The sequence below is a fragment of the Mauremys mutica genome, chromosome 4, assembly GCF_020497125.1.
Source record: "Mauremys mutica isolate MM-2020 ecotype Southern chromosome 4, ASM2049712v1, whole genome shotgun sequence".
Taxonomy (NCBI): domain Eukaryota; kingdom Metazoa; phylum Chordata; order Testudines; family Geoemydidae; genus Mauremys; species Mauremys mutica.
Genome location: NC_059075.1, coordinates 6,555,868 through 6,577,240, shown reverse-complemented (window position 1 = coordinate 6,577,240; position 21,373 = coordinate 6,555,868). Strand labels below are relative to the sequence as shown.

Below are 21,373 nucleotides of genomic sequence, written 5' to 3'. Positions count from 1 at the left end.
TTGTTTTTAAACAAGTCAAACTTCTTAAAAGTTCTAAACTTTAAGTTGGTGAGCTATTCCCAGCACTAAATAAAAATAGTTTCTCTAACCTTAAACTCATGTGGCCAAACACGTTAGGACCCTGTCTTATTCCTATCAGTGAGATGCTAATACAGACTAAAACTACTCTATCATGTTGAATAATGCTAGAGAGTCAGTTCTTTCATATTAATGGTGTCCCAAAGAACATTAGTGTCTGAAAATACTTCTAGCATTTGCCAAACTTTAAGGCCCAGAAATTCAACAACTACCCACAAATCCTTGAATGGTAACTCCTTAAACCGTGTTTCCCTGCATTGACACACACTGAAGTAATTTAGGATAGGAAAACTACTCAATGCCACTCACTTCATTACGTGATGATAAAGATGAACAAACCATTACTAGTTTAACTTAGCTTAGGCACTGATACATTTCAACTTGCATTAAATACATTTATTGCAAACATCTTTACACAAAAATAAGTTCTCTCTAAGCCATTCACATGCAACTTACAACCAACAAGCTACTACCAAGGACAATGCAGATATTTATACAAGTCTCACATCTGCCACACGTGGTTGGTAAAATTATTACATCCTTTAGAATTGCTCATCCATGCACAGGTTGTTCACAGAAGTAACTGATAGCAGAAGTCTTAAGAGCCAGATGTATTGTTACTTCCAAACCGCTGATTGACACTGTGAAGCAAGTGCTTTGGGAGGCAGGTCCATGAGTTGGCTAATATCTCTTTGAAGCAAATGACTGCTTCTAGGCACAGCCTTGGAAAAAGAATGAATATTTCAGTTACTATTAAAAACAAGTGAAATAGCACCAAAAGTAAGAATTCTGTTTTTCTTAAGGCTGTTTAGTTGACCTGTTCCCTCCAAAGTATTAGCTGTTTTCATTGTCAGAGGATTATGAAGTCTTTACAAAAGAATGGAAGCAGCAAGACTCCTTCCATTGCTGAATGCTACTTCAGCTTTCCTACGGGAATGTTGTTAACTCAGTCTCCCAAGTATGCCTAGGAACCATGATCTGGTACTAAAGTCTATGTATTTTAAGTACCAGGTGTTAGTAAATGAGAAGGAAAGAACAGGGGTGTAAGATTCAAAAGTGTATTTTTTTTTTACCTTACAAGAGATTTTGGTTGCAGAGAAAACACAAGTATCTCATTACTATGAGCCTGGAAAGAGAGATGTTAAATTAATATTTGAAGCCTTTATTGTTAAATGCATTGATAAGTTAATTCCTTAAAACGCACCAGAAGTTTCTCCCTTAAACATCAAAATTTTCTTATGGCATTGAAAGTCTTAGTCACTGATGGCAGAGAAAGGCGTTTCACAGTTGTAGGTTGCAGTTGAAGTGACAGATGCTAAGGGGGAGTGGGGGTGGTCACTTTTTAAAAAACTTTTTTCCACACTGCAGCACTAGAAGGTACATACTACATACATGAAATACTTAAAAACAGACTTACTGCTTTGTGATGGGCAAGCAAGTTGTTGGCACAGCCACCAAAAACAATCACCTCTCCTTCTTCACTAGCACAAGCTGTATGCCACAGCCTAGAAAATGAACAAGCCACACATTTATTAAGTACAGCGGGGAAGAGTCCAAGTACAGCATTAATACCATTACAGAGTAATGCTGTGAAATAAGATGTAATATTTATATGCAAGGTCAATGCAGACAGGTTAGCTTCAGCATGTAATAATTTCTAGCAACAGTAAAGAATGACTTCAGTGGATAAGTTATCATTCCCTGTACACAAACCATATTACAGATAAGGGGTCCTGTGGCACCTTATAGACTAACAGACGTTTTGGAGCATGAGCTTTCGTGGGTGAATACCCACTTCGTCGGATGCATGCTACAGGACTCTTTGCTGTTTTTACGGATCCAGACTAACACAGCTACCCCTCTGATACATATTACAGATATCCACTTCGTAAGCTGTCTGTGTGGAAAAGCAAAGTAGTGCTGAGTGGTTCTGTAGTCTGATGACGGGCACTCATGAAGTTCATCTTTTGAAGGTAAACTAAAATTTATGGCAAAGAGTCCTGTGGCACCTTATAGACTAACAGACGTATTGGAGCACGAGCTTTCGTGGGTGAATACCCACTTTGTCGGATGTATGTAGTCATTCACCCACAAAAGCTCGTGCTCCAATACGACTGTTGGTCTATAAGATGCCACAGGACTCTTTGCTGCTTTTACAGATCCAGACTAACACGGCTACCCCTCTGATAAAAATTTACAGTAATCCTAGTTTTGGTAGCTGAAGGGTTTGTGAAGAAATACTGTTTTATGGTAGAACATTCTATTTTTTTCAATCAAGCCAATCATATCAGAGGCTTCCAGTTTTTGAGAGCTGAAGGAACCAGTTACAATAAGATTATCCAAACAATGAAACAAGGTGAACCCTCACCATCCACACTATCACAGTCCACCTGCTGTTTAACTCAGGTTATTACCGATACACCTTAGCTGCCTTATAGTACTTATGTCAAATTTCACTGTTTTTATCAAGCATCTGAAAAATGTTATTTAAATTTCAACATACTATTTAAGGCAGGTTTCTGAACCCTGCAGGAAGATCAACTGTAAGAAGGGTGCTTGGGGTCGGACAAAGGTTAGCTCTAGTAGATTACTACAGTCTTCCTACAGATTTTTGCCCAATAAGGAACGAGTACTTTCCCATATTGTCTTTTCTAAAAGATTAGCCTTAAGTTAACTAGCTACATAAGAATTATGATACTGAATCAGACCAGTGGTCCATTCAGTCTGGTATCTTGCTGCTATGGTTAGTACTAGACACTTCAGTAAAAGGTACAAGTAGTGCCATACTAAGCAGGTTATCCTACACCTGTCCATCAGTTGAAGCTGGCTTATGCCTAGAAGCATTGAGATTTATCATCATTCTAAAACATTTTATCAAATGTGACTGGGTTTAGTCTAATCCATGAGTGCAATCCTTGGATCTCTGTCTCAGTTGCAATTTGTACCAACAAGTTCCACAGACCACTTATGCAAAAGAGTATTTCCTTTTCTAAGTTTGTTACCTTTCACTTCTATTCAATGTCCCTTTGTTTTTAGTACAATAAAGCGTAAGAGTACCCCTATGCCTTCCCTATATTGTTATTGTATCTTTCTCTAAACAGTCCCAATTATGTGAATCTTTTCATTCCTTTAATTATCTTTTGACAAACATCTCTGAACTCCCTCTAGTATGGCTTGACATTGAGTGACCAGAACTTAAATCATCTTCACTTGGAATACTGTTATGGTGACATTACAATGTTTTCCATCCCATTTTATGCACCCTAACTAACACTGCTAATTTTATGACTTCACTTAAAAAGCAATGGTCTCTATTTAGACAAAGTCCATCAAGCAAAGTACTCTGACGCAGAGCCAGCTGTCAGCCAGGACAATCAAAGCTTTGCGATTCTCCATTATGTCCAGAGCAGCAGTTCTAAACAAAGATTCTGCTAATAAATTGAGCATGGATTTCCAAGTCTGGCACGTGAAGGTCTACTTTGCCTGTCAAGTACTAGAGCTTTGTGTACTAACATCACTAAAATGGACATTCTAGTTAGTTCTCTGCCGTTTTATAGGCTAATAGTTACGCAGAACAGTAATATAGTTTTGAGTTCCAAACAATGTAGTCTCAGAGAGAGATGCAGGTGTCTATCAGCACACAGACATATAGCTACCTTAGTCCTGCACCTTCATAAAACAGGATGTATTATCATAGTGGGTTAAGAGCAACCAATCTGATTTATCACTACTTTAACGTTAAAAAAAGATGCAGTATTAGTGAAAAAGCGATCCAAGTCTTGTGTGTGCCATACCAATGCTACAGACTGCCCCCTAAGATTTCCTAGACACTATTAGTGTTTTTTATACATTTCCAAGAATGTGTGTACACCTTACCTTGGTTTTTCAGAATAATTATGCTCAAACTGTTTCCACTCATTCTTACTGATACAATAAATCCAAGCATCACCTATAAATACAAAGATATATTAACCCTTGTCACTGTTGCCAGAACAAGTATGTTCTGGTATAACATAAGAATACAGTGTTTAGCCATGTGTGTCCCCAATTCTTCAGGACTGAAATTTGCAATTTGTGTCTAGCTGTGTGAAAACTTGCTCTCACTGGTGGTTGTCTGTGGCTAGGACAGAGTAAAGAGAGGCAGGTGGGGAACCTATGCTTTTATCCCTTGCTCATACCAGTAGCAAAACTTTCATTAGGGAATGAAATCTAAGTCTGTACAAACTTCAAAAATTGTAAACTCTTACTTCTCATTCAGAGCTGGGAGTGTAGTGGTTTTGTAGAACAGAAAAATACAGCCACAAAGTTGAATATAAATTACTAATCTCCTTCTCCTCCTCCTCCTCCTCTCTGGCTCCCATTCCACATGACTACATGTACAGGCGGCCATTACACACTAACACTGAAATCCTTATTTATGTTTTTTAATATATGTGCTGTTAAGTCCTTCAATCACCAAGTGAAATTATACATTGTGTACACATGTGTAGGTATATAGTCCTCTTTACATCTTTCCATTTATGGAAGGAAGAGATAAATGTCTTGTAATTTTAAATTCCTTCTAAAACACACAGACCAGACTGAAATTGTGGAACGCTTTTCCTCATGGAAAACAGCTTACCTATGAAAACTAGATGTCATTTCATATGATGTAATATTATTAATGAAGTTTTCATAAGCCTCTCTAAATGTGCATTTGATCTTGATAAAGTTTACAAAACAAAGCTGATTACATGTTGAATTAGACAAGAGTAGTGTTGCTTTTTTAATCATCATAAGAAATCAGTCACATGATGGCCAGTCTGATGATGCAATTCTTGTTTTCCCCGGGGGCTAGTGTAACTCATACAGGTTGGGGGACTGGTATAACCATCTTACCACTCTGGGAGTAGTTTGCCATCACATGTTCCATTCGTCTGAATGGATTTTACACTACACAAGGTAGTTGACTATAATCAAATAGCACTTTTCAAAGATAAGCCTAATACCTTCAGTACTGACGAGGCTGAAAAAGTCTACAGCAGGTCACCTAACTACACAGATTTTCACATTGCTGAAAAGATTAAGAAATAAGCTCTCAGCTTCTGATTGGACTTGGAATGCTCTATTTTAAAAAAATGGCATTGCTGCTACGAGACATGAACAATGAGCACTGCAAAATGTTACGCATGGGAATAGTCAATGGCTAGGACACTAGAGGGACTCAGGAGACCTGGGTTCAATTCCCAGCTCTGCTACTGGTTTGCTAGATGACCTTGGGCAATTCACTTAACCCGTGCCTCAGTTTCCCCATCTGTAAAATGGAGACCGTGATACTGACCTTTATAAAGCATTTTGAGTTTTATGGGTGGAAAGCACGAGGGTATTACTGAGACACTGCTAGTAGAGAGTTTACTTTGACACTTGAGCATGCAATTGTATAGAATTTGGAGAATGTAAAGTTTCCTTGGAATTACTTACTCAGTGGCTGCTTATCGGTGGTAAACCCTCCAAAGAGAAATAGGTGATCTGATGAAACTGGAGTTAAGGAATGCCAAGATCGGCCTACTGGGCAAATGCCTTGTGTAATTCTGCATATAAACAAAAAAGCACCCCAAGTTACAGACCAGCTAAAACACAATGCAGACTTTTTTGGGCCCAATGATTTTTCAGATATTAAATCCATACACTTGAGTACTGGATGCTAACTTTGACCAACTATTAGCAACAATTCAGTTTCTTCTTGAGGAAGGCACAGTTCATTTTTCAACGATTACAAGTCAGACTTCCTGGAAAGAGTTATTGCAGACAGACTAATCCAATGAAGACAGAATAGTCTCAAATAATGGCAGTCTGAATGGTAGAAGGCATTTTACTAATCTCCAGACACTTTAAAATTAGTGATGGCCAGTGAAACAAGGTACTAGAACATAAACGTTCAGTCGTACCTCTCTAAAAGCAGTGCACTTGATGGTAAATACTTTGAAGTTCTGTTAGCATGATTTGCAGGTGAAAAAGCACATCTACAAATACAATTATGTACTGCCTAAAAAAAAACAAAAAAAACTAAAGAGTTTGATACCTACATTTCAGTCCACTCCCATGTGTCCAAATTAAGATGATAAAGATCATTCATTCTAGAATCCTAAAATAAAATAGATAAAAGTTGAATGAAATATTCACTTTAGAGATTCAGCAGCGACACTGTAAAACTGTTCTTACACTTACTCGGTATCTGCCTCCAAACACATAGCCTCTGTTCCCAACTGTAGCGCAGGCATGGGCTGCTCGGGGTGAGGGGGATTTACCCTGAGATAAGAAAATATTAAAATTACAAGGAAGACTTGTTTAATAGTGTTATTCAGATAATGGTATTGAGCAGAGGCTGGAAACTAAGAAAGGAAATCTGGTCAGAGATCTTTAACAACTCCATAATTACACAGATGTTATATTCAAGATAAAACCAAATATTATTTTCCCCCAGAAACTCATGATCAGCTTAGGGGGAGAAACCCTGGATCAACAGTCTGATTTAAGGTGACTGGCAGCAGGTGAGGACAGGGGAGAAAATGGGGTTGCATTCATCTATGTAAGGGAGACCCAGAAGACCCAGGTTTTACTTGTTTGGGTGGGAGGTGGGTTGGGAAGCCATCTAAGAAGAAAGGAAGGAAAGGTTTCAATTAAAAAAAAACAAAAAAACCCCTCATCCTTCAGAATATCAAGTCTGGTTTTGGTGGAGGACTTAAGACGGACATAGATGTATATGAGGAACTCTCTCAGACCTTAACTGAAAAGATGAGGTGGGGAAGCGATACATATTTTTCTTACAGCTGATTCCAGGGCATGAGATCAAGTGTTTCAAACTCTTTGTCTTAACTATCTGAATAAAATGTCACTTCCCATCAGATTTTACTTCCTTGGTATCCATGGCAATATAATCCTATTAGTTTGCTTCTGAACAATTGAGACAGCTTTAGTGTCCAATGTGTAGCACTACAGCACGCAGTCATTTTTCTTTATTTTGATCCTTCATTCAGCAGCCAAGTGAGTTTAAGATTGCCAAACTCAAGAGCTGAGGTGGGTGAGTTAATATCTTTTATTGGACCAACTGCTATTGGTGAAAGAGACAAGCTTTCACCAACAGCAGCTGGTCCAGTAAAAAAGTATTATCTCATACATCTTGGGGACCAAAAGGGCTACAATAACACTGCAACCTCAAGAGCTGTCAGTCTGTCAACAACAGGTTGGAGTTAGGCTGTAAATTTCACTTTGCTGATTTCCCTATAAAAGCAGCAACTAGGGAATAGGTAGGTTCCTACCAAATTCATGGTCCATTTAATGGTCATAGGATTTTAAAAATAATAATGATTTCAGCTATTTAAATATGAAATTTCAGTCTTGTAACTGTAGGGGTCTTGACCCAAAAAGGAGTTGGGGGGGGGGTGTCGCAAGGTTATTGTAAGGGAGGTTGTGATACCGCTACCCTTACTTCAGCTGGTGGCGGTGCTGCCTTCGTAGCTCAACAGCTGGAGAGTGGTGGCTGCTGGCTGGGAGCCCAGCTCTGAAGGCAGAGCCATCACCTGCAGCAGTGCAGAAGCAAGCATGGCATGGCATGGTATTATCACCCTTACTTCTGCCCTGCTGCCTGCAGGGCTGGGCCCTCAGTCAACAGCCACCCCTCTCCGGCCGCCCATCTCTGAAGGCAGCAGCACAGAAGTAAGGGTGACACGGTATGGTACTGCCACCCTTACTTCTGCGCTGCTGCTGGCGGAGCACTGTCTTCAGAGCTAGGCGCCTGGCCAACAGCTGTTGCTTAGCTCTGAAGGCAGCACAGAAGTAAGGGTGGCAATACTATGATCCCCCTACCCCCAAAATTACCTTGTGGGCCCCTTGCAACTCCCTTTTGGGTCAGGACCCCCAAATTGAGAAATGCTTGTCTCCCCCACGAAATCTGTTTGTATAGGGTGAAAGCACACAGATTTCACGCTCCGTGATGCGTTTTTCAGGGCTGTGAATTTGGTGGGGCCCTAGGACTAGGACACTGGAGCATGAGAAGAAGCCGATCACTGAAAGAATTGAGACACGGAAGCACACCACCAAATTTACAAGCAGGCACAAACAGAACGCAAGCAGCCCATTTCCTGGAAGTGGAAGAGACCTGAGGTATATGCCTGCTTTCCCACAATTAATGTCAACCCCCACAATTAATGTCAACCCCCTTCCAATGTTCTGAAGAACACTAATATAAACAAGCAAGCATATATTTATTCAAAGCAGACTTTAACAGATGATGCCTCAAAACATACAATATTTTTCACTTCTATAGTTCTTTGCATGTGAGGACTTCAAAGCCAATTATAAACATATGAATGCAGCCTCACCAAACCCATGTTTGGGAGAGAAGTACAGTCTACACTTGAAGACTATTTAAATAAGTTATATATATTCAAGTCAACAGAGCCTGATCAAATTCACCCCAAGGTACTTAAGGAACTAGCAGAAGCAATCTCAGAACCATTGATGATTAACTCCAGAACTCATGGAGAATGGGTAAAGTCCCAAAGGGCTGGAGAAGGGCAAACAGAGAAAACGGGGAAAAGAAGACAAGGAATTATTGACCTGTCAGCCTAACTTTGATACTTCAAAAGCTACTGGAACAAATAATTAACAATCAATTTGTAAACACCTAGAGGATAAGAGAGTAAGACGTAATAGTCAACATGGATTTGTCAAGAACAAATCATGCCAATCCAATCTAATTTTCTTTATGACAGGATTACTGGTTTAGTGGATTGGAAGAAGCCGTAGCTGTGATATATCTTGACTTTAATAAGGCTTTTGACACTGTCCCACATGGCATTCTCATAAGATGACTAGGGAAAGGTGTTCTAGATTGGATTACTATAAAGTGGGTGCACAACAGGTTGAAGGACCGTACTCAAAGGGTAGCTATGAAAGGTTCGCTGTCAAACTGGGAGGACCTATGTAGTGGGGTCCCATAGGGGTCTGTCCTAGGTCTTGTACTATTCATACCAGGGAACAGTAATTGCCAGTACCACACCTTCTACCATTGTATCAGGGGAAGACAGACCAGAGCTAGAGAAAAAATGTGAGGTTGGACCATACAAGTAAACTCTTAATATGAGGCAAGGACATGGGGGGGGGCAGGGAAGCAGATCTGCCAATAAAATAACTACTGAAGTTATATGACTACAATATAGAAGTGGTACTTCAATGCAAGTCAATTGCTCAAAGCCACTGCTACTGAGGCAAGTCACTGCTGGAAGCCCATGGAGGCACCTATGTAGAGCAGCCTTTTGATCTGTAGACTTCCTCTTTCTTAATGAGTATCAGAACAAAACTATAAAAAGCATACAGGCCTAGCAAGTGATGATACTTTGCATAGTATTGCTACTCTTTATCTTTATGTCCCTTCCAGTGTCAATCCTAGAAAAAGCTGCCATTTCTGCTAAAGATTTATGTTTAACTCAGTGTCAAAATGCTTTTAAAAATTACCGTGGTTATGGGCTGGCTCCAAGAAAAGGTTTCAGTGTCCAGAACATGTACGTGATCATTCCATCCTCTAGGCTGACCTGAGTTCTTTAGAAAATTGATGAAAAAACTATTACATTTCCATTTTAATGAACATATTATGCACTAGCACCAGAATGTTTTCTGCTGAAAATTACTCCTAGGTGGAGAAAGAAGGTTACTTACCCAAAAAGAGGTTTCATCAAATTCAAAAGTTCCTATTGGTATCCCTTCAGGCGAATAACCATAACCTCCAAAAAATATTAGCCTGTTCAATAGAAATTACATCAAGATTATCAAAAGCAAGTACCATTGTACGGCAATCTCTACTATTACAGCGTAATGCTCAGTAAAGGCTTTTCACACACAGCATATGGGAAAACCCACTATGCTCCCTTGACTTTGTTACCAAATTACAAGTAAGGTTTTTCTTATTTTCAAACATGTTTAGAGTTGAGCACTTTTTAAATGTTTATTTAGAATCAAACCCAGCACAAGATTTAATGTATAAAATGTATTCCCTTCCCAGTTTTGTTCGGCTTAGATACAATACATCAACAAGAATGACAAACTTATTAAAAAAAGTCACAAAGAGAACTGCAAAACTTTTGTTCATGCTTGCTTACTTATTTTTATAAACCCAAACTCCAAGTTTGTCCTTCGATGAGGGGGGAACACCTTGACATTCTACTCTAACCCACTGCAACACTTTGTCCTTGGATCTGGAGTTTAACATGTAGAACTGCAAGACAATAAGAGTTTTTTTAACCCACACAATTAGAGACTAACAAATGTTTCAGTATATTGATTAGCATGCGTCAGCATAAAAGTGTATAGTTCTTTTCCAAGCTCAGAATACTATGATGAAATATTCTGAGGTCACACGTAAGGATCCAACAACCCTCCGAAGTAGGCCCTTAATGCTGTTCTACACCTGTGAAAGAAGTATTAGCGCTGAACTTAGTTTACTCCCATCCTAGGGTGGAAAGCAGTAGTACTCTCCCAAGCTCCTGCCACTTGAATGTAAAATAGTTCACTCAGCAGATTTTTTAATATAATCCTCTCTCTTTTCTTGTACACTTTGCTGTGCAGAGGGACAGCTGATGTTGAATTTAACTTGTCATTATGCTAATGATGAAGTCTATCAGTGACATGAATATGAAGCTGGTCAGATGTCTCACCAGCCTGCCTGCATCATCATTTCATCAGTTTACACTCAGTTTATGTTTTAAGGGTATCTTTTTTTTAAGTGAAAGCTTAGATTCTCCAAGCATGAGACGCATGGAAGGAAAAGAGAGAGAGAGAGAAACATTTCACCAAACTACCACAAATCAGCTCAATTCATCGCCATTTCTATCCATTTGCAAGTTTAAGATTCAGTGGATTTTTGAAGCTCCCAGCCTTCAAAATTACGTAGACTTAAAGAATCTACGTAATATGATTACAGGGTGAATTTGGCCAGTACACTAGGATTAACACCAGTTATTTTGCGGTAACTACAACTACTGGAGAGGAGGATGTTTTACAGCATTGCAATCTACTCTTTCAGTCACGCCAAACTATCTAGACTGGATATCTAGACTGACCTAATCCATTCCCAAAACCTGTATCAGCCAATACAGTTACAGAGAAATTGAACTGGAGGAAGTCACTGTGTCAGCCATCTGGATGAAAAACTCAGACTGGTAAAACTACTATTGTAAGTCGTTGCCTCTTTGGCAAGTGTAAAAAAGTAACATTTGTTTGGATTACTTCAAGTTTGAGGAAGCAATTGCAGGAAAGAAAACTAGTGTCTCTGTTCCAAGCAATGAACATCCAGACAGAAGATGAAAGTATGTTGTAGGAGAGGATGTGAAGGACCTAATGACTTGCTACCTGTTCAGCATTCCCCAGTCATTAAAAGACGGTTACTCACCGTAGCAACTGTTGTTCTTCGAGATGTGTTGCTCCTATCCATTCCATGTAGGTGTGCGCGCCGCGCGTGCACGGCTCTCCGGAAGATTTTTACCCTAGCAACTCCGGCGGGCCGGCTGGGCGCCCCCTGGAGTGGCGCCGCTATAGCGCAGGATATATACCCCAGCCGGCCCGTCCGCTCCTCAGTTCCTTCTTGCCGGCGACTCCGACAGTGGGGAAGGAGGGCGGGTCTGGAATGGATAGGAGCAACACATCTCGAAGAACAACAGTTACTACGGTGAGTAACCGTCTTTTCTTCTTCGAGTGATTGCTCCTATGCATTCCATGTAGGTGATTCCCAAGCCTTACATAGGCGGTGGGGTCGGAGCTAGATGTTGCAGAACGCAACCGCTAAGCCAGAGGCTGCAACAGCTCTGGACTCCGGGACCAATGAGGCAAAGGTGTGGACCGAGGACCAGGTAGGTGTACAACACATCCCCCAAAAGGGAATGCGAGCCAGGAAGGCAGCTGAGAAGCGTGAGCCCTGGCGGAATGTGCAGCAAGGTGGCTCTATGGCACATGGGCCGAAACAGAAGAGGTGCAGATGCACAACATCATTGAAGATGAAATCCTCTAGGAGGAGACAGGTATGCCCTTCGTCCGGTATGCCAGTACGATGAAGGTTCTGGGGGCGTTACGAGAGGGCTCTGTCCGCTAGGTATAGATTGCGGACGCCCTACAGATGTCGAAGGAGGGCAACCGTTGCTCTCCTTGCAAAGAGAGTGGCTTCGGAAAGAAGATCGGAAGGAAGATATCCTGGTAGATATAAAAGGCCGACACCTCCTTAGGGAGGCAGGTCGGACGTGGTAATAACTGCCCTTGTCCTTGAGTAACATAGTATACCTTGGGCCTATTGTGAGAGTCTGATGCTCGGAGACTCGTGTGGCCGCAGGAAAGACTACAGGAAACTGCCTTGCAGGACAGTTATGTCAACGAGCATGTAGACATTGGCTCGAATAGGGCAGTCATAAAACTGGTTAGAACCAGATTGAAGAGCCAGGTTTATGGCGGGGCCCCACTGGGGGGGGGGGGGGCGCATAAACGCTCCAAGCCCTGAGGAAGCAGATGGAATGGAGCGGGATCTCGGCGGGAGAAACCTTGCGCATTTCGGAGCAGCATGAGAAACGCTTCCACTCGGCCAGACACTTCAACCGAATGGATGATTTTATACCACCCCGGAGAATCCCGTAGAGCCGAGGTCGAACAACGTAGCTCGGATCGGTTTAGCCACGCAGGAGTCCTGCTGTGAGGTGCAGGGACTACAAGAGCGGGTGGTGAAGGTTGCCGTGATTCCATGTCATGGGGTCTGTGCCAAGAGGGTTGCTACCGACAGGTGTAGCAACATGGTGTGCCAGTGCTGCCCAGGTTACACTGGAGCGATCCCGATCAGGGGCGCTTTGTCCCTGCGGAGTTTGAGCAGGACCTTGTGAACCAGCGGGGACAGTGGAAAGCGTACGGTAGATGGCTGATCCACGGCCTCAGGAAATCCTCCAAGACCGAGCCTGGGGAGAGGCCTTGGAACGAGGAGAATTTCTCTCTCTCTTTCCGTTCTCGCGAGAGCGAGGAGGGCTATGCGGGGAAAGACCCACTTTTGGAAAACGGAATAGATAAAGACGGGAGGAAACCACCACTTGTGAGACAGGAAGGATCTGCTGAAGCGATCCGCCCGCTGAATCGCCTTTACACAAGGCAGACTGCTCTCAGCTCTCGGACCTTAATGTGTAAGGCAAGCTCTTGCGCTGACCGAAGGCCGTGAGTGCGAAACTACGCCAGGTGCGCACCCAACCGAGAGATGGGCTGTCTGTCATGAGGGACCCCGAGGGGTAAATGAAACAGCATCCCCGGATACACCGGGGAGGACGCCGACTCCCGGTGGAGGGAGCCTAGGCTGCTCCTGGGGAACGAGCCGACCACGAATATGGCATCTCTGCCCGGGTGGCACACCCAGGTGAGCCACGATTGAAGTGAACAGAGGCGAAGCCTGGCATGTTTGGTTGCAAACGTGTAAACAGCCACGTGACTCAGGAGACGTAGGCAAGTGCGAGTCCAAGTTGGCGGGAAGGTCCATAGACCTTATACAACTGTTACCCTCGCCTGAAACCAAGGCTGAGGTAAGCAGGCTCCGGCGAGTCTGGAGTCCAGGACGGCCCCAATGAATTCCCGTCCCTGAATGGGAATCAGAGTGGATTTTACTATTGATCATCAGGCCCAGACACAGGAATAGCTTCGTGTCGATGCCCACATGACTGGTACTTTGGGCCCGGTGGTTCTTTGAATGAGCCACTCGTCTAGACACGGAGAACGTGTATCAGACGGTGGCGAAGAAAGGCGGCGACTACAGCCATGCACTATGAACACCCCTGGGCTGTATAGAGGCCAACCGGGAGGGCCGTATACTGGGAATAACGATGGTAGGCCCCAAACCGAGGGTACCTTCTGTGTGGAAGAGAAATGGCGACGTGAAAATACGCGCCCTTCATATCGAGGGCGGCGTACCAGTCTCCGGGATCCCAGGATGGGATGACGGTCGCCCTGGGTACCATGCGGAACTCTGCATTGGGACTTGTTGAGTTCCCGCAGGTCTAGGGTAGGTCTGAGACCTCCCTTCGCCTAGGGGATTAGGTTTCGCCCTTAGGTACCTCCTGTATAGCTCCGATGAAGAGGAGCGTCCGCACCTCTTGGCAGAGGAATCGCTCGTGAGAGGGGTCCCCAGGAGGGGCAAGGATGGGTAGGCTTTTGCCCCATTGGTTGTTAGAAGACCCTAATTCCGGCTCCTTTGGGGTGCGGATTGATGGCCACGACCGTGTAAGCCATACCCGCTGGCCAAGTCCTGACTCTGTCAAGGCGCAGGGAAAGAGCGGAGGTTGGGGACGGAAACGTCGGCGCTGAATTACCGGCGTGTGCATGCCGAGAGAGAGAGAGAGCAAAGTGACCCTGCTGCCCTTTAGGTTCTGCAGCCTAGGGCCAGTGTTGTCAGAGAACAGGCCTGTGCCACTGAAGGGCAAGATCTGTATAGCGTGCCGCAGCTGCAAGGGAAGGCTCGATAACTGGAGACCGGAAACGCGCCGCGTGGCAACACCCAAGGCCAGAGTCATGGCAGCGGAGTCAGCTGCGTCCAACGAGGCCTGGAGGGAAGCTCTCTCCAGCTCCGTCCTTTGCTGCAGGAGGGCATCGAACTCTTGACGGGAGTTCCGAAGAAGCGACTCTGTAAATTTGCCCACCGCCACCCACAGTAGCGGATAAGCAGGGCTTGCTGGGTCGCTACACGAAGTTGCAGGGCCCCCTCCGGGTACATCTTACGGCCCAGTAAGACCACACGCCCAGCCTCTTTGGATTTAGGGGCTGGTTGCGTTTCGATTAGAGGAGGGCCGGAGGGGTATGTTCCTGCCCCCGCCTCATCTGGGGAGGAGGAAGAAGAAAGGCCCGGGACAAGCGGGTCCTGCGTGGGCTCGAGCTCCTGGACGGAATGATCACTGATAGGTCTCCTGGAAGACTCTGGAGGGCACATCGGAAAACAGAGTGCTACGCATAGGAAATGTCTGCACGGGACGACACTGATGCGTGGCTGGATGGCCCTGGAGGAGCTGAAAAGCTCTTGGTAGAGTCTCCGTCTGTAACTGACGTTGCTCGATGCGGCACCGGGAATCGGTACCAGTAGACAGACCGGTACCGAGAACGGGACCTGCCAGCGAAGCTGTGCCGGGCGGTCGACCGAGGGTGCGAGGCTCGATGATCAGGAGTGGCTACGAGCGTCCCGGTGCCTGGGGCTTGATCGGTACTGAGTGTCCCGGACCGGGGATCAGAGTGCTGACCGGTGCCGCGAGCACTACTGGTACCAACATGGAGAACGGTGCTGAGACCTAGATCGGTGACGGGACCGAGAACATCTGCGGGACCGCGACCCTGAACGGTGCCGCTCTGCGGTGCCGAGGTAGGGTGGTTTGATCAAGGCAGGCTTGCCCATCGACTATGTAACCCCTACCGGCGGTGCCGGGGGTTGAGGCAGCATAGATGCTGTCGTTGCAATCAGCCCCCTCGCCGTGGACACTGTCTCTGGCGTGGAGGGAATAGTGAGCTCGACCCTAACTGGCACCACGGATGCAGCTTCATAGCGAGCTCGACCACGGCCCGTACCGGGGAGCGTTCCAGCACCGGACTCGACGGCTTTTGCCTGGCCAGAGTTAATGGTGCGGGCATTGTCGGTGCCGCGGGAGACATCGGTGCTGGGCGATCCGACGGAGCAGAGCGCTCGGCTGCGGAGCAGGCGGCTCGGACGCAGCTTTAGGGCAAGCTCGACCACGGTCCGTACCGGGGAGCTTTCCGGCACCGGACTCGGCGGCTCTTGCCTGGCCGGAGTTAACAGTGTGGACATTGACGGTGCCGCGGCAGACATCGGTGCCGGGCGGTCCCACTGAACATAGCGTTCGGCTGCGGAGCAGGCGGCTCGGACGCAGCATGCTAGCGAGCTCGACCACGGTCCATACCGGGGAGCTTACCAGCACCGGACTCGACGGCTCTTACCTGGCCGGAGCTAACGGTGTGGATACTGTCGGTGCCGCGGCAGACATCGATTAAGGGCCTCACAAATGCGGCACTTATCTGTGAGGTAAGATCCCTCGAGGCACTTAGGAGAAGATCTCTTGTCGGCAGCGGCTTGTGGCCGCCGAGCATTAGAAAACCCTATGGACCGGGCATCGGACCCGGCCCCAGGGGATAAACCGACCTGCAAAATAAATACACTATACTATTCTACAAACAAACAGAGTTAACTACAACTATAAACAGAACGAGAGAAAACTACGAGTAGCTAGGGAAGTGGAGGTCAGCTAAGCTGTGCTCCACTGTTCCAACGGCCATCACGTTAAAAATCTTCCGGAGAGCCGTGCACGCGCGGCGCGCACACCTACATGGAATGCATAGGAGCAATCACTCGAAGAAGAACATGACAATATCAAGGCTTGGTTAACACAGTCTAGCAGACATACTATATCTGTTCAGAAGGAATAGCTTTTGTAGTTTATGAAGAGTGATATTTTCATGCTTTGGATGCATTTTAATGTGCTTAGAAGTCAGTCTTATCTTTAGTACAGAATGGGGATACAAATATTGTCTATTGGAACCTCTTTAACAGAAAGGGTATAATTCATCTTCAGACACTTACCTTGTTTGTATTGCCACGTGCATGATGCCCTCCAAATAAATACAATACTTTGTCTACACACACAGCACAACTGCCTGACATGGAAGGTGGAACATCCCCCTCTGTTTTTTTTTTATTCCTGGAAAGATACACAAAAGCATTTAAAAACTGATAAAAAGGAAAAGATTATTAAGTCTGAAGTCAAAGCATTCAATCTGACTGGCTGAGTTATTAATGACAACAGGTGTTTGTGGGATATTCAGGACTCCAGTTCTGAATCATTTGGATCCTTGTAGTAACAGCACTTCAAACACACTGAAAAACCCTCCTTTTACGAAGATATATTTCTGGGGGATTCTCTATGTCCAATTCAGAGGACTAAGGATCCTCCTCCCCCCTTCCACCTTTTTGAAATGGAGATTCTCAGACACAGAGAATCCTCCTTTAAAAAACACATGTTGATAAAAAAAAAAAGGAGGATTTTTTAATGTTTTCAAAGTGCTGTAATCACAAGGATGCATTTCCAAACTCAAGGCTCCACATGACCACAAGGACAGCAACTGCCAAGTAAGACTGGATGGGACTCCCTTCTGAACCAGTTAATACTGTTCCTTAAAGAGTTTAGGGCACTTTGCAGGATAAGTCCCTAGTTGTCTAGAGAGGTGAAGCAACACATAACCCCCACCAACAACAGCAGGTATGCAGCTTCTGAACAACTTTCAGGTTTTTTTGTTGGACAAGGAGGCAAAAATAGTATATGTAGTTGAACAGATGTTTTTAATTTAAAAAAATATAGTGTACCTTCACAACACGATGAAGAAAATGCTATCTGAACATAAGTTTATTTCATTAGGTTATTTGCTGTAGTATGTTACAAATATATACAATCTACAGAAACTATATTTGATATCATGGGTTCTCAAATATTCCACAGTGTTTGTCACACCTTAATGGAGAAACTGTCTTAGGAGCCACCTCCTCTCCCATTTAGGGTCAACTGACATCCCTGTGGCAACTACAGCAATCATTTACATGGAAAAATAAGATTAAGAAAACTTAATATTTAAACTTTTATAATGCAGTTTGCAGGCTGAATACAAATCAGTGATTTAAAAAAAAAACCACACCCACAAAGTCAGTTTCAATTTTAATTAAATATGGATTTCTAAAAAATAAATGCACTTAAAATTAAAAATTTGAAATTGACAACCCATGTTAAGGTTTAAATAATTATTCAAATATTTTCAATTATACAAAAAAATAATACCTAATAGTATATACAGTATTTGCTGCCAAATTTTAAAGGTCAAACCACTGAACTGGTGGAAGCCACTGCCTAAGCTCCTTGAACTAGAGTCTGTTGAAGTGCTAACCCAACCTTTGACAGCAGTAGCCTCTCCTGCAGATGCAGAGAAAATATTTTCTTCATTTCACTTTATTCTACTAGTTCAGTTCAGTTCAGTTACTAATTTAATTCCAAGTTAAGAAACCAATTGGGAGTTGAAACACCAAGAAAGTTGTTTTCCACTTCCTGTTTAAGAATAAAAACCAGGGATCAGAGGATGAGATCTATTCGTTCTAAAATCATGAAGAACATAGTGACCAGAAACCTCAGTTCAATTCACTAACTATAGTTAATACTGCCTTTGTTTAATAAACCAGTTAGTTTTGAATGCAAAACATACTTTGATGTTTTTTTCTTATGTTTCCAGCACATTTAGGATAGTTTTATTTTAAAAAAATTAAAATGCCATTTTTGTGCATTTTTAATTTTTGTTTCCATCCAAGTAGAGCTTGACACAGATCACAAGTAAAAAATAATCATACTCTAGCAAATAAGTAATGCATCATTTTCTAAAATAAAAAAAAAGGTAAAAATTAAGAATCTAAGTACGTGTATGTGGAACTGTATAACTGCTTAAATAAATGTGTATAGATATAGTGTATGCTCCTGGTTAGCAAAAAGTACCACCAAATTTAGTGTACAAGCTATATTTACTATCAAATGAAATCAACCTTTCTTTAGAAAAATAATTCAAAGGTACAAATGCAAAACACGATTAAAATGGATTTAAATCAAAGTTCCCTGCTTGCTGATTAAAGTCAGTGATTTAAATTGCTTATATTTAAATCAAAGGACCCTGGTGTGGCAGTTTGTCATCTGGAAATGAGGAAAGGCAGTGCCATGTTGACCAGTTTTCTGCAGGTCACCAGCAATTCCTCCATGGATCATCAGTATGATTTATAGATCAGTTTGAGAACCTCTTTATTTTTCCTTTCTTAAGCCAATGTCTTTATTTTAAAGTCACTCATGTACTGTACCATCTTCCAGTTTCCATGCTGTAGATCCATATTTCATCTCTAGGCAGATAGAAGTCATAAAATCCCCTAACTTGAGCATTCTGCAGGGACAGCAGAGAAGAGAAAAGGCACTATTACAAAAGGCTTGACATTTTACATCATGTACAGTCAAATGTTTTCAGGCCTGCCCTTCTTCCCCCTCAGAAACAATTCAACCTATTTGTAAATGTTTATGAAACAGGAGTCAGAGGAGGGATGAGTAGTGTGACCAGTGCAGGCTGCACTTCAGTGACTCCCACTTGTGTAACAGCCCTCAGGAAGCAGTTACACACTGTGACAAATTCAAGCAGTCTCAGGGCTACTTTAGCTTGTGTTGGGGACTGCACCAGCTCACAGCAGACTCCAGGATCAGAAGAGTATTAACATGGGTTAAAGCCACCTTTGCAACCTCCTCCCTCTGGCACACTAAAGCTCTAGCATGAGGATCTGCGCCCAGACTTTTTTTTTTTAAATGATTTTGCCAGATGTTAGTGGAATACATTAGGCACCTTGTTTCCAGATATCTGCAAAAAATTTAGTTTGCTGTCAAATGAAAATAAATTTGGAGACCTTACCATTGTGACTCGGACAAACAAGAACTAGATCATAATATGGTTTTATTTTTTGTTTAAACTATACATACGCCAACATGATTAGCAGTCTACTCAGAAACTCTGAACTCTAATGTATCGCTGAGTAGGAGTGTGCTGGAAAAGCTGTGTGGATAAAATTGTTAAGTGCTGATCTGTGCCATGTCTTGGTCAACCAACTAACAGTATTTCCTTATCTTCCAGAGGATTAAATATCTCACAAGAAAGAGAGAAAAGAAACCCCATCTCCTACAAATAGCCACTGATTAGTCTTCAGAGCATTTATTTAACATCATTTTACAAGGGTCACACCATTTCTAACGACTTACATGTCATCTTAAAGTTATAGTTCAGTACTTGGCATGTCAAACTTTTTTTGAGCAGTTACATTATGTATTTAGAGTCTTGTTGAAATACTGAGTGAGGCCCGTCAACCTCGGCAGCATCCCCAATGACAGATGCCTGGGTCAGTGCAAAGAGAAACTGTTTTGTTAGATAAGGAGGCCTTATCTGTAGTAATATTTTAAAAGAATAACTGCTTGAGAATGGTACCTTATAGCCTCCCCAGACAAACATGCAGTGTCCATCAGTGACTGCTACGTGCCCACTGCGCTCTGCGGGGCTGCTGTTCTCCAGCTGCTCAAAGTTGTCCTCAGCTGGAGCTGGGAGCTCTTCATCTGCCTGCAGCTCTTCATTATCATCAGCCATTTTGATACAGTGCTATCTTCCTAAAACAGACATGTGGGACTTTTAATAACCACTGGGTGAAACAAAGAGCAAAGAGACTCCACAGCGCTGCTGCCTTCACCCAGGTGAAACAGGCAAAATGGAAACAGGGTGGGAGAAAGTTTCGCCCGGGTGTGCTGGAGTTTCCTTGTGCTCCACACGCCCGTGGGTGGCCACCTGGAGCAGAAGTCTCCGCTGTGTCCCTTCCACAGGCACAAACACACAGCGGGATGTAAAGGCCTCGCGTAAGGACCCTTGGCACGCGCTGCTGCTACCGCAGCCCCCGGCAGCGCCCCCCCCCCAGCAAGGGGCAGCAGACCCCACCCCGCTGCAGACAGGGCCACGCGCGGCGCGCCCCGCAGAGACACGGGGGAGGGGGGCGCTCCGCACTGACAGCCAGGGGCCCCGCCCACCCCGCTCCCCGCCCGGTGCCGGAGGGACAGCAGCCGCCGCCGAGCGGGGGCCCCCGAGCCCGGCGGGGCACTCACCGCCCGGCCCCCCGCCCCAGGGCTGCCCCGGGCCCCGAACCCGCCGGGCCCCTCCCCCAGCGCCGCCGCAGGGCGGGGGCAGGCGGCTCGCGCCACCCCCTGACTCACTCACCTCAGCGGGCCACCCAGCCTGTTGTGGGTCCTCACTGTCAACATCCGCCGCGGCCGAGTTCCGCTCCCGGCAGCCTCCGCGCGCAGCGCAGCGCAGCGCCGGCTCCGCCCCCAGAGACCGTCGCTCGCGCGCGCGCACCTCCCCCTCACGAAAACCCGAGGGGGGCGGGGCAGGCGTTGGCCCCGCCCGAGCGAGGCCGCCAGGCCGCAGGCCAGACCCGCGGGTCCTGGTCCCAGTCCGTGGCTAGTTGTGATGATGGGTTCCTATCACCGCTGCGCTCGGTGCTGTACAAAGCAGGGCTGCCCGCTGTCCTGGCAGCTGGAAACCTTCCCAGCCCAGCGCGTTAGAAGTCCCGGGTTTCGCCAGGCAGCCCCTACCGGGAGCCTGAGGGCAGCAGTGCCCGCGCACAGGATGCTCTGGCTCCCGAGTATTTGGG

At 44.7% G+C, this 21,373-nt stretch overlaps 1 protein-coding gene across 1 annotated transcript; it reads right to left on the bottom strand.

The window, feature by feature from the left end:
- Positions 1 to 452: 452 nt before the first annotated feature.
- KLHDC2 (kelch domain containing 2) lies at positions 453 to 21,053 on the bottom strand. Its single transcript, XM_045017210.1, has 14 exons — positions 20,938 to 21,053; positions 20,164 to 20,339; positions 19,004 to 19,083; positions 16,703 to 16,820; positions 10,215 to 10,330; positions 9,775 to 9,856; positions 9,574 to 9,657; positions 6,286 to 6,366; positions 6,144 to 6,202; positions 5,539 to 5,648; positions 3,955 to 4,027; positions 1,496 to 1,583; positions 1,152 to 1,204; positions 453 to 800 (listed from the first exon to the last, which is right to left on the bottom strand). Exons 2-14 carry the CDS (start codon positions 20,317 to 20,319, stop codon positions 677 to 679), a joined length of 1,224 nt encoding a protein of 407 aa, XP_044873145.1. The 5' UTR covers positions 20,320 to 20,339; positions 20,938 to 21,053; the 3' UTR covers positions 453 to 676.
- Between the last annotated feature and the right edge of the window lie 320 nt (positions 21,054 to 21,373).

Bases quoted from the DNA above. Each gene is read 5' to 3' on its own strand.
- KLHDC2 (XM_045017210.1), bottom strand. From the start codon at position 20,319: ATGGCTGATGATAATGAAGAGCTGCAGGCAGATGAAGAGCTCCCAGCT. The intron at 19,084-20,163 runs GTACCATTCTCA...CTGTCCCTGCAG, and splicing joins TTGTCTGGGGAGGCTATAAG to AATGCTCAAGTTAGGGGATT. The intron at 801-1,151 runs GTAAAAAAAAAA...TCTTTTTCCAAG, and splicing joins CAACCAAAATCTCTTGTAAG to GCTGTGCCTAGAAGCAGTCA.